Source organism: Elephantulus edwardii, unplaced genomic scaffold (genome assembly GCF_000299155.1).
Source record: "Elephantulus edwardii isolate Elephantulus edwardi_28Jun2011 unplaced genomic scaffold, EleEdw1.0 scaffold00342, whole genome shotgun sequence".
Classification (NCBI taxonomy): domain Eukaryota; kingdom Metazoa; phylum Chordata; class Mammalia; order Macroscelidea; family Macroscelididae; genus Elephantulus; species Elephantulus edwardii.
Genome location: NW_006400092.1, coordinates 436625 through 450643, shown reverse-complemented (window position 1 = coordinate 450643; position 14019 = coordinate 436625). Strand labels below are relative to the sequence as shown.

Here is a 14019-nt window from a genome sequence, read left to right as displayed (position 1 = left end):
TCATAAATACAATCCAGGGTAAGAAATCAGTTCTCCTCAATGAATTCCATTTCTTTCTATCAAAAAACACTGACTTTTAAAATCATAAATATTTCTCTGTCTCCATTTCCTCTGATTCTAAAATGAATAAGTAGGTTGTATATACACATTGGTAAGATTCATACCAATTTTATAATTCTCAGTATTTGTTTCTTTTGTATAACTAAACATATATTAGCAGTATCAAGAGTATACACAGCTACAAATCTGGGGATCTGCAATGGAAAGTATAGAAGTTCAGATGGGATTTATAAACCTAATGAAGTGTTGGGACTCATTCCTGACAGGTTTTCTGGCAGATCCATCTGTTTTCTGAGTCACAGGTTTCAGAAACCAGTTTTTCACCTGAGATGAGAGCACAGCTTGTTTTATCTTCAGAGCCATAAATTTTAAATCTGTGGATCAAGAGAAAAAAAAATCAAAGTGTTTAGGATTTTATTACATAGTTGTCCTCATCCAGCCTATCATTTTCTAGAACTTTCTGTAAACAATAGGATGCTAAATGAGAAATCAAATATTAAGTGAACAGCCACAAATGTAATGAACTCTGAAGGCAAAGCTAATGTAAACATCTAGAATTAACAGGTTCATCTTCACTTGAAAAGAATCCTTCTTACAATAACCTCTATAACCACACACAGACATACGCACAAAAAGGGGGGGTAGGGGAGAAAAAAAGAGAGAGAGAGAGAAAGATTGAGGGATTTTGGAAGTCAGGAACAGAATATCTTGTTTTACCACAAACATGTTTTATTTAATACTTCTGAACTCCACTGACTAAACTTTTTATCTTGTTTTTCCTATGCAAAAGACTGGCTTCCTAATATTTAGGAAAGCATTGAGATGGTAATTAAAATTATGACAATGCTTAAGGAATTAAGTGCTCAGTAAAGGATAATCAGCATAAAAAGAGCAATATGTATACAGGTTCTACAGAATTCTGTTACAGCTGAGAAAAGAGGCTAGGAGCATGGATATCTAGCCAGTTTCCCCTTTCTCTTATTTAACATAAAAGTTGATGGGCATTACTTTTTATATACTATTAGCTTGTTCTGTTCTGTATATAAGTTGAAAAGGTATGGAGATAGGATGCATCCCTGGCGTACGCCCTTCCCAATTTTGAACCATGTAGTGTTCCCTTGCTCTGTTCTGACGACTGCCTCCTGGTCCAAGTATAAGTTTCGCATTAGAACGATCAAGTGTTCTGGGATTCCCATTCTTCTCAGAGTCAACCATAGTTTGTTATGATCTACACAGTCAAATGCCTTTGCATAGTCAATGAAACAGAGATAGACATTCCTCTGGTATTCCCTGCTTTCAGCCAAGATCCATCTAACATCAGCTACAATATCTCTAGTACCACGACCCCTTCTGAAACCAGCCTGGACTTCTGGTAGTTCTCTGTTGATGTGCTGTTCCAGTCGTTTTTGGATAATCTTCAGTAAAATCTTGCTTGCATGTGAAATCTGTGAGATTGAACAGATTATCCGGGAGGCTGGTCTCTAGGAGGAGAAATGTGGGGTCAAGATTGGTGGACGATTTATCAACAATCTGTGTTATGCGGATGACACAACCCTACTTGCTGAAACTGAAGAGGACCTGAAGCGCCTGCTGCAGAGTGTCAAGGACTGCAGCCTACAGTGTGGATTGAGGCTCAATGTCAAGAAGACAAAGATTCTCACCACTGGACCAATTGGCAGCATCCGGATGGATGGTGAAGAGATTGAGATTGTACACAGCTTTAGTTTGCTTGGCTCTGTAGTCAACAGTCTTGGCACCGGCAGCCAGGAAATTAAAAGGTGCATTGCCATGGGAAAGTCTGCTGTTAGGGACCTCTCCAAAGTACTGAAGAGCAATGGTGTCTCTCTGGAGACTAAGGTGCGTCTGATACAGGCTATGGTCTTCGCAATCACTTGTTATGCATCAGAGAGTTGGACAATGACCAAGGAGGACAGAAGGAGAATTGATGCCTTTGAGCTGTGGTGCTGGAGAAGAGTATTGAGAATACCATGGACTGCTAGGAAAACAAACAGATTTGTCCTGGAAAGGGTTAAACCGGGTGGCTCCTTGGAGGCAAGGATTCTGAGGCTCTGTCTAACATACTTTGGACATGTTGTGAGGAGAGACCGGTCCTTGGAGAGGGACATCATGCTTGGGAGGGTGGAGGGACAACGCAGGAGAGGAAGGCCCTTTATGAGGTGGATTGATTCAGTGACTGGGATAATTGGGATGGGAGTGTCGGAGATAGTGCGATTGGCACAGGACAGAGCGGAGTTTAGGGCTGTTGTACATAGGGTCACTATGAGTCGCAGGCAACTCGATGGCACATAACAACAACAACAATAACAACATTAGCTTAAAGCACACATGAATCTTGAGACTCACTGCAGCTGGATGTTTGATAAAATCCAAACAGTGGAATGTGAGTATTAGGAATGAGTTATAAGGATGGGGGAAAATCAAGACATCTTTCATTTCACACACACTGTGAGTAGGTGGTGTCAGGTCCAGCTTCTTCATATACAGACTTTTCTTCTGGGCCTGAGCAGCAATAAGATTCCTTCCTAGGCCCACCTCTTTAGCTAAGCCATAAACTTCTCTTAAGTGGACAACTGAAAATAACCCCTAACTTGCTCATCATTCTTATTTTCCTCTCATTTTTTGAACATGATTTTTCTAATCTGAACAAATGCCTCAATGTTTTCAGAGCTGTTTTATGACCAAATATCTATTTACTCCTATCACTTTATCCAAAACTATTCAGGAAAGAATTAATATGTCCTGGGTTGTATGTTTGTCATTTTTTTTTTCTCTTATCTGAAAATCAAAGCTTGGAATCTAAATGAGGCTGTTTGTGCTCAGGAATGACAACAGCTGGAATGGCTTTACAAAAATTATCACTTTGAAGTGTTTAACTGAATTTAATAACTTTTACAATTATTTATGCTGTTAAAATATGGTGTCAAAAATATCTCCAAATTGCTAAAGGGTCAATTTAAAGGTTAAAGTATGCCTGATCCAAGTACAATCTTTTCATTTGTTTCCCATGCATCAGAAAGTTGGACAATGTACAAAGATGACAGTGAAATAAATGATGCTTTTTGAGTCATGATGTTGGAAAAGAGTACTTTATATCCATACAACAAACTGGTCTGTCTAGAAGGAAGTGCAACCATAGGGCCTGTTAGAGGCAAGGATCATAAAACTGCTTATGGACTTTGGTCATGTTATCAGGAGGAGACAGTACTTGGAAAAGGACATCATACTGGGAAAAGTGACAAGGGATGATAGACGGAGAATTGATGCCTTTGAGCTGTGGTGTTGGAGAAGAGTATTGTATATACCATGGACTGCTAGGAGAACAAACAAGTTCATCCTGGAGAGGGTTAAACCAGGCTGCTCCTTGGAGGCAAGAATTCTGAAGCTTTGTCAGACATACTTTAGACATGTTGCAAGGAGGGATGTCACACTTGCGAGGGTGGAGGGAAAGTGTGGGAGAGGAAGATCCCCTATGAGATGAATTGATTCAGAACGGAGTAATGAGGGTAGATGTGTCGAAGACAGTGAGATTGGCACAGGATAGAGCAGGGTTTAGGGCTATTGTACATAGGGTCACTATGAGTTTCAAAGCAACCCCACGGCATATGACAACAACCCCCTCAAGGAAGCTGGTCTGTTCCTTGTCTTTTAAAATATGTTGTTGTTGTTGTTGATTGTCTTCGAGTTGAGCACGACTCATAGGAACCCAATCAACAAAAGGCCTGAGGCCTTTCAATAACTATTGACAGTTGGCAAAGTTCATAGAGTTTCTGGAAGCATATTGTTTAGCAAGTGGAAGCCACTCCTGCTTCCAAAACTGTCTTCAACTGGGAGCTCCACCAAACACTGTCCACCATGGGTAACTGTTATGGTATTTGACACCTCAACGACACAAAGTCCAGTATCACAGCAACCTCAGGTTACCTCAGTATAGCATATTGACAGAAGAGTGCTGTACCACTTAGAAAAATGTTCATCCAAAATATAATAAGAACCAACTTTAAATACAAAGACCCTCTCCAAGGTCTTGTTGACTCTAAAATATGGATATGCTTATAAATGGCTGATATTTTTTTCATGAATGAAATTCAAAACCAACTATGTGAACATTAAATTCTCTGATTATTATAAATTTCTAGAAAATTTCTAAATAAGTCAAAACACAAAACACTTCAACAAAATGTTAACAAAAATCTTCAACAATAATGTTACTGCCTGACAATATCAACTTGGTGTGAACTGAACATTAAAAGTAGCTCTTTTATGCAGCTTAACAAAGTCATTATAAAACAGGACTGAAATGTGGAGTTGGGGGAAACTATGAAAAGAGAGAATAGATAATGAATACTGTATTGGAACAAATGAAGGAAAGAACTATTTAAAATATATGATTAGGCATTATTTACATGACAACAGTCTAGAATAAGAGATGCATTGCAAAGTGGACTGGGGGAGGGCTATGAGGAAGGAAGGAATTTGTACAACAATGAATGAATATTAAAAAAAAAAAGAAACTGAGCTGGGGAGGAGCAAGGGAGGAATAAGGGGGGGGGGAAGCTCATTTAATACTCACTCAGTAGAATTTAAAGGAGTGCCGTTTATCCACTTCCAGGTCTTTTGTGGTAGTGTAAAATTTAATCCAATCCAATACATAATTCCTGCTTCTTTTTTTACTAGACCCTGTATGAGTCTCTATAAATTGAATAGAAGAAATGAAGGAATATTCATTCAATTGGTTTATGTCTTCAGTTGCTACTTTACTTATCCTTATGACTCAGTACAATCATTACTCTGTTTATAGATTCTTTACTGAATCCACATCAGAATTAATAATTTTTTTGTAATATTTATCTGTACTTCCATATTTCTATTATTTAAATCATCATGTTGTTGTTATTATGTGCCATTGAGTTGCCTGTGACTAACAGCAATCTTATATACATTAGCTCTGAAACTTGCCCTATCTTAAGCCAATCTCATCATCTAGGACAGACCTAATCCCATTGCTCCAGTCACTGAGTTAGTCTATCTCATTCTGGGTCTTCTTATCCTGTGCTGTCCCTCCACCCTTCCAAGCATGACGTCCCTCTCCAAGGACTATCTCTTCTGGTCACATGCCCCAAGTATGTAAAACAGAGCCTCAAAATCCTTTCCTTCAGGATATCACCTTCTACAGGATAGACCTGTTTGTTCTTGTGGCAATACATGATATGTTCAACACTCTGCTCCACTACCACAACTCAAAGGCATCGATCCTTCTTCTATCATCCTTAGTTATTGTCCAGCCCTCAGATTCACAGCAAAAGCCATTCAATTAGTTCTTACATTCCTGGAAACACTCTATTGGACTGTGAGCTTCTTAAATTCAAGGTCTCTTTTCCATTTGCACAATACCTTAGGCTAAAACCCAAGCACATTAGCATCATTTAATGAAAGTGTTCAATTCTACTAAGATATTATTTACCAGTTCTTTCATGTCTTGAATAAGTAGCAAACTGGACTCTTTACTGTAACAATCTGCTAAACTGTCATTCCAGAATCTGGATGTGGGTGAAAGAAACAAGCATTTCTCTTGGGTTGAATACCAAGGCATTGAACACTTTAATTGGCATAATGTCTCTAAAGTAAGAAAGGAAAAAAAATTAAAGAAACATTTCAAACTATCTTGACTCCACTGCAACTGTTATCACAAATGCACACATTTCATTATACATACTCAAAAGCCATCACTTATTACTGTGAATTCATGATTTTGAGACCTGTTCATTATAGTAACAGGAATTAAAATACAAAGACCATTTATTATTGTTGTTTGTAAATGCCTTCAAGTTAGTTCAAATTCATAGCAACTATTTGTGCAACAGAAAGAAACATTGTCTTGTTTTGCCTTTTGGTCTGTGTACAGGTTCTGTATGGCTGCAAGTAAGTGTTCTGAAATTCTCATTCTTTCCTATGTTATTCATAATTTCTTATGATACACACAAGTGAAAACTTTTGTATAGTCGAAGAAAAAACACAGACAACTTTATGTTTTCTCCTATGAGTGAAGTTCCATCTAACATCAACTAAAATCTGGCTTGAATTTCTGTCAATTCTCTGCCAATATACAGCTACAGTTTCTAAATTCTTTTTAGCAAGTGATATTAATGAATTATCTATAATTTCTACATTCTGTTGTCTCACTTTCTTCACAATAGGCACAAATATGGATCTCTCCCATTAGGTTAGCCTAGTAGCTGTCTTTCAAGTTTCTTGGCAGAGAGAATGAGCATCTTTAGTATTTCTCTCACTCAGTTTCTATCGGTATTTCATCAATCCCTGGAGCTTATCTGTTTTCTTCCTCCTCCTCCTTCTCCTCATCCTCCTCCTCTTCTTCCTCCTCCTCCTTCTCCTCCTCCTTCTCCTTCTCCTTCTTCTTCTTCTCATGCCTTCAGTACCACTTAGACCTCTTCTTTCAATGTAATTGGTTCTTTATTATATTTTATTGCCTGAAATGCTTAGGCATCAACCCATCCTTTTCTGCATAATGACTATATATTTCTTCCATCTCCTTTTGATATGCCCTCTGTCAAGCAATATTTTGCCTATACAATCCTTCACTCTTGTAACTTGAAGCTTACTTTTTTTAAACTTTAATTCTTTCAGCTTGAGAAATGCCAAGTATGTTGGCATATATACAACAATCTTGTATTTATATGAATATTTCTCTATCACTGTCAACATTGAACTTCAGGACAGATAGTTAAATATATTCAATGCCATTTTTCTTCAATTTTTATTATAATATATAATACCATATAATTTCTGATTTAAAATGGCCAATAACAGTTCATTTCAGTTCATCAATTCATAGGATATTGATCTTTTTGTGTTCAATTTCCCTTTTTATAATTTCTAATTTTCTAGACCTCTCCTTCATCCTACTCAGGTTCTAGTTATTAATGGATATTTGTAGCTATTTATTTTTCACTTTGAGTCATGACATCAATAAATAAAGGCCCTTAAATAATTATTCTATCCTTACAATTAATGTAGACACTACTTTGGGGAGGTAGCCCTTCCCCAGCTGTATGTTGAGAACATTTCATCCTAGGAAGCTCATCTTTTGGCACTATATCAGGCAAAGTTCAGCTGCTGTTAAAAAGATTTTCACTGCTTAAGTTTTTTCCTCCCTGGAAATAAGTAATCAAGCCTTCTCTTTACTGTATTTTAGTCTGACATCTTCACTGAAACCTTCCACCCTGGATATATTTGGAATATCAGTGGCATGGCTTTTACTAACAAGTGGCATTGTTTCAGTATCAAAGAATCAAACAAGCTACCCCAGTAGAACAAACTAACATATGAGCTAATAAGTTATATTGAGTAATATTGTTGTGTACCATTAAGTCAGAACCGACCCATAGCTGACCCTCCAGCAGATTTTCAGAGGCTAAAATCCCACAGGAGGAGTGGCTCATCCTTCTCCTGCAGAGCAGCTGGCAGATTTGAACCTTGTACCTTTGACACTGCAACACAGATTCTTACCACTAAGGCACCAGACCTCCTTAAGTATATTAACAAAGAAGAAAAGTCCACAATAAAGTAAACAGGCACATTGCACACTTCCACACACTGAGAGAAAATAAAAATATCAGATCACACTGGGGTCTGTCACTAGTTCTTATTCTACAACACAGCATTATTATCACACTAATCTAAGAAATTTTCATTTAAAATTACATGCAAAGTATGAAGCATATAATAGTTTATCTCATCACATTAATAATAATTACCACAAGGGGGAAAATCACAAAATTTTAAATTGTCAAATAATATTATTTCCCACTTAATGTGATCTACAGAATTTTGCCAGAAAAACATTTACAGATCTCTTAATATATCTCTTCTGGTCATATTCTTCTATAGTCTCTCAATGGTAGACACCTTTATTATCATGCTTACCACACCGGAACAAGAATAATGTTGCCACATGACAAAGAAATAAAATATGTATTAAAGGATTAACAGTTTGACATTTTTATTAAATTCATAGAATAAACAGTTTAAAGATATATTTTCCCTTTTAAGTTGATGTTCAGTTATTTCTTTTTTTCTAATTAAATTTTATTCATTTTAATGAACATTTACAGAGATTTTGAGTTTTCATTCATTCATTGTTGCACTATTTTCTCTACCCTCCTCCCAAGTTAGTTCTTTTTTCCCCCCTTGAAAGTCTGTTTTAATTGTCCAGTTGCCACAGTGCCTGTCAAAGCCAGTTCTGATTAATCTCTTTTGTCAGTCTTTGCCATTCCCTATCACTCTTCCTTGAGAGAGACTTCACCCTGATTCATAAGGAAAAGGGGATGGCATATTCTCTTAGCTACTTCCTGCTGAAAAGGGACGCTTTAGGTTTCAGGGTGAAGATCTTCTCTCACTACTGTAAAGGGCCCCTTTGGCAATAGGGAACACATAGACTGTTATGGAGATTGATTTTGGAATTTAGATGCACATGTTCATATCCCTGAAGATGTATCATGGAAGTGTTGCAGGCTAGAAGACATAAATTTAACTAACAAGTTAAAAGTACATGAGTCAAGAATTAAAAAGCAATAATGTTCTAGGTAGAGGCGCTAATAGTGGCACAAATCAAGTTAGAGAGGGAAAGTAGTTCTTAAAATAAAAGGCCTATTGACTAGCACTTTGTCTATTATAGTATAAAGGTTAGGAACCAAGATGTAGAGGCTCAACTATGTCATTTATTGTTCTTAAGTCCTGTAGCAAATTCCATCTAGCACTGGGTTGTTTTACAGCTTGGAAGTCAGCATGCAAGGCAGAGGTGAAGTAAGGAACTGCTTATGAGGTTTTCCGTCAATTCCAACAACTAAGAAAGAGTGAGAAGAGTTAGGACCTCAGAAGGCTTTTAGGACCAAATCTTGTGTCCAGGAGAAAACGAATATACTTACCAGTAAAGTTAATTCTCACCCACAGCTCTTCTGGGAGGATCTAAATCATTGAAGTGTTCTCCTTTGTTTCCAGCTGAGAACTGGGGCCTGTCAGCCACGAAGACCTGATGTGGGCCAGCCTTGGCCAAGTGTCCTTCAGAGCCACACTTAAAGCAACTGAGTGGGAGCTTCCTCTCTACTCCCTTGCTTATCTGTGGCTCTCATCTGTGACACTGTCTACTGAAGTGGCCCAGCTTTCCACAGTGGAAGAAATTCTGACCTCCTTTATTACCTTTGGGTGGCACTGTATATGAGTAAGACTTCCTTTTCCTGACACAGGCCCTAAACTGGCAGCAATAGCTACTGTTCATTATTTCTATTGAGTGTCTCAGCAGCAACTTTCCATGAAGCAGTAAGATTACCTAAACACAGCTCCTAACATCACCCCTTACTAGTTATGTTGTTTTGAGAAAGTTACTTAAAATTTCTAAGCTTCAATTTTCTGAAATATTAAATTAAGATGAAAATAGCATTATATTAATATATGACATTGTTGTATATCTTAAATATTATAAAATGAAATTAGTTAAATATTAGCTACTATTCTTAGGAAAGTCAAGCCACAAAATTACCTGTTGTTTCATATTTCCTCCCTTGAATACTCTTGTTTTCTTGAACATTCACACTATTTTTTTCTACTGATAAGTTTTTATTTAAAAGGCTCCCTAGGAAATAAAGAAAAATAATTGAAAAGATTAAATGATGAAATAGGTGACTGAATGAAAAGATTATATTGATCACTTCTCTATGTTTCCCCCTAAAACTAGAAGATAGATCAAATGTGAATGATAAAATTACAGCTCAACTTTTAAACTCAAGGGGAAATGAAATTACCTTAGTAACCTTGAATATGGACATTAGATAAAGGCAATAGCAATTTGACCTAAAAAGGGCCTAGTTAGGCAATTATCAACAAACAAGAAAATAACAATGGATGTGGAGATACTATAAGTTACCTACTAGATAAGTAAAATTAAGAGACCCAAACTTTTAAATTCATTACACTGTTACCAAAACTTTCTCATCTCAGATTGAGTATAATTATGATTACCTCAAGGCAGAGACTGCTTAATGAAATCTGGAATATAGCAGGTATTCAATAAACTGTAAAACCTCAATAATCATTATGTTCATCTTCTTGTCATCATATTCTGTTTGTTTTTTATTATTTTGAAACACATGTGAAATAACACATGATGACCATTGAAACATGGAACATAGAGTGAATATTTGATGAATCACAGAAGTATTGTTTTGTTTCTATTTTTTACTTCCTTGATCTTTTGCTAAATTTGAAGTGGAGAAATTATATTAAGATGCTCAACTAAAGATGAAATTGGAGTAAATATTCTGAAATAATTTATTTTACAGAACTTACCTGCAACACTCATGCCTATCACAGCCAAGACAAATAAAATAATCACAGCACAGCCAATTTTTATAGCAAAATGATGCCAATGTGGACCTTGACAGACATCTGAGAAGGTAAAATAAATCATTAACTCTTTTGAATAGATGTGGTACAGTATAGTTGCAGTTGGTTTGGATCTCATATTGACAGGTGCTTATTGGGGTCTGGGAGAAGACAATATTTATCAGCAATATTAGAGTCTCACAAAATAGATTAAATGGGGCTGACTTTAGAGTTTGTTCATTTATAAAACAGGAATTCTTATACTTTCTTTTGGTGAATCAAAGGTTAGTGTAAGATATATTGAATGGGGAAAAACTTGGTAACAGACAATAGTGATGGTAGAACTGCATGATGAATATAATTAATATCACTAAATTACAATTGTAATTACTTGTAAAATAGAAATATTTTGTTGCATATTTTTTTACCATAATTTAAAAATACAGATACTGTCAGAACTGACGCATAGTAAACCCTCCAGCTTTCAGAGGCAGTTAATCCCACAGGATGAGATTGCCCAACCTTCTCCTGAGGAGCAGCTAATGGCCTCAAACTGCACGCCTTCAGGATTGCATAGCAGTTTCTTGCTACTAGGCCACCAGCGCTATGTGGAAATACTTTTAAAATTGCTAAATGCCTTACAAAAAAAATGGTGCATTCACTATTATAGGAAATTAGTCAAAGCATTTTGGGTCAAATTATCTGACGTTATTTAGGTCATATTGTTTCAGTGGAAGTAGTGGTAAGAGTGGGCACACACGGGGAAGTTCATAACTCTGAACACACACCTGAACATGAGGAAATAAAACTTGATAATAATCACCAGAAATTCTAATGAGACCCAGAATGATGTAAGGCTAGAAAAATCTATTCAATCAGCCTCTGACCAGCACTAAGATATTTTTCCTTACAGTTATACAGTTATAAAGCAGTTGCCTTATTTTACCACCATGTCTCTTTTCTTCTTCATCCTTTCCCCTCTTGAAGATCCAACTTTATTTGCAAAATAAAGAAAACTTCACTTATTTATTATGTCAATATTTATTGTCAACATATATCAGTGAAGAGGAAGTTTCCTAAATTCAGTAGATTTGCATTTTTAGATACTATTTATTTCTGACTTTGAGCAATGTAGTCAACTTCCATAAGCCACAGACTTCCTTGTTTATAACTCTACATAAAGAAGTTCATAATGTTGTTCAAAGGGAGTTAGGTAATTTCCCTTACTGTGATTTATGGCCTTGAAATTCAACAGATGGTCAACTATTTGGTAATTCCAACCTAACAGCAATGAGGTCTGTTCTGTTGTTCCTACAGTGTTGTGTCTACTACATAAGATTACAGAAAAAGTGATGTCAAATAGATTCATGTGGAGATGGGATTGAGGTATTCCTGGAGTTATAGTTTCCTCCAGCTGGAGATCCTTGCCTCCGTGGATATGGGGACTTCCTAGGAGCCAAGCAGGACAAGAGACTTTAGAATACAGAACTTCAAGAAGTGATAGAAGGCTGACTTGAAAGCCTCTGTGTAAAGCCTCTGTGTACAAGCTGCCTGAACTGGTAGTCTTGATCTCCCGTCATACCAGAGACAAAGGAAGACACTAAGCTGAAGGAGAAAAGTTGAGAGAGGTGAGGCTCTGTGACAAGAGTGAGATTATGGGGAGACAGGACTCTCCATTATTTATGGGGAGATAGGACTGAAGCAACCCTGGTGTTATAGTTCCTCTATAGGGGGTTCCTTGCCTCCACAACTATGGGCCATCCGAGGGATCAAAGAAGACAAGAGACTTTAGTATACAGAGCACTAAACAGCTCACTATGATAGAGGGCTAACTTCCGATCCCCTGCACACAAGCTTCTTGAGCTAACAGCCTTGATCTCTAATCTTGTACCACTCTTGAATTAAGACATTAAGCTCCAAGAGAAAAGGTGCACATGAAACTGCTGGAGTAGAACACCTGGTCTTACATCACTCAGCCACTTCATACATGAAGGAGGCCTATAGAGTTAGTGTCAAGGTACTACATCAAGGTGAGATTCCTACAGACCTCTAATGCAGAACAGAGAGAATCTCAATGACTTTAGGAAAGGCACATTTCCCAGAAATGACTTTCAGTAGAGTAAGTAGCTCACCCAATAGATGGAAACTTTTAAGTTGGCAACTAATCAGTAACATTATAAAGGCAAGAACCAACAATAACTTTTTGCAGACACAATAGAAATGACCTGACACTTATCAACAAACATATAATGTCAAGAAAGCAGCAAGAAGCTTCAAACACTGTGAAAAAAAATTTAGCCTTCTCTAAAAATAATAGAGAATATGAGAGACCTCATGAATACCCCAGAGTCATGAAGGCAGATGATATATGTTGATATGGAGACATCTGAACAACTACAAATGAAATACAAATGATGGAAGAAACAATGGAAGTCACAAATAAAGGGAATAACACAGAGGTAGGGAATGAGAAAAAAAAATACATTGATGAAGAGTTATTTGAAAGCTACAGAAGAAGGTGCAAATGATAGAAATAAAAAAAAACAACAAACAAACAAGGAAACCACTAAGAAAGGAAAGGTTCCAGAGACACAGAGGCAAAAGAAGTATATTGATGAGGAAGGAGTGAGTGATGCCTTGCACTTAGAGAGACACCTCACTGGAATTGACACCATGCTGGGAGCAAAGTATGCCAGGAGTGACCCTGGAACTTGAGTGAGTTGACTTGCGGGAGGTCACTGCTGCTTGGCTGGATCACGTGGACCCCTTAAGCTCAACAGAAGGGAGAAAGACAGCTGAATCTCATCCTTGAAGGGAAAACCAAGGCTTCCTGGTTTTCCAGTCAGGTCTCCTTGCTGCCTTAAGTCTCCTCATGTCCAGTCCATTAACTGCCTGTAGCCCGTAGCACCTTGGACTGTTCTAGATGTAGCAGTTTTCTGACAGAAGATGCTGCTTTCTCAGAGCTTTTATCCACCAAACAGAAGCAGATCCTCCTCTAGGTAAAAAGGCAGAGAGTAACCCAGGCAGGGTAGCTGCCCCACCCAGTTCTGGAACAGTGATGTGAGATCAAGAACCTGCTATCACCTCAGGTATGAAAAACTCTACCAAAACAATGGCACGTAGGAAGCAGGCTACTTCACAACCTACACAAACCCAAAGAAAAATGTCACCCCAAAAGTGACACAGTATCAGTGGAGTTTCTGAAGCCAAAAAGTCTGAGAAAACTTTCTGACACCGAATTTAAAGGAACAAGTATTATTTTCAATTGGTGAAAAACAAACTTGAAGAATTACAGGAAAATGCAAGCAAAAACCAGTAGGAGCTTGAAAAAAACAATTCAAAACAATGCAGATAAAACAAATGAGGCATTTGAGGCTCTGGAAAAACAAGAAATCACACTTCAAAATATGAGGTCCAGTGTTTCAGATGCTCTCAGTATGGTGGAGGGACACATAAACAGAGTTGAAGAGATGGAACACAGAACCAGTGACATAAAAGATAAAATAGTCACCACTGATCTGCTAGAACAAAAAGCAGAATCAG

The 14019-nt window shown here is 37.3% G+C and overlaps 1 protein-coding gene across 1 annotated transcript; it reads right to left on the bottom strand.

Moving 5' to 3' along the window:
• Positions 1 to 313: 313 nt before the first annotated feature.
• On the bottom strand, positions 314 to 10615 carry LOC102852491 (killer cell lectin-like receptor subfamily B member 1B allele B-like). Its single transcript, XM_006901755.1, has 5 exons — positions 10441 to 10615; positions 9635 to 9727; positions 5543 to 5697; positions 4652 to 4770; positions 314 to 434 (listed from the first exon to the last, which is right to left on the bottom strand). The coding sequence occupies exons 1-5, from the start codon at positions 10613 to 10615 to the stop codon at positions 314 to 316; spliced, it is 663 nt and encodes a 220-aa protein (XP_006901817.1).
• Positions 10616 to 14019: the final 3404 nt, after the last annotated feature.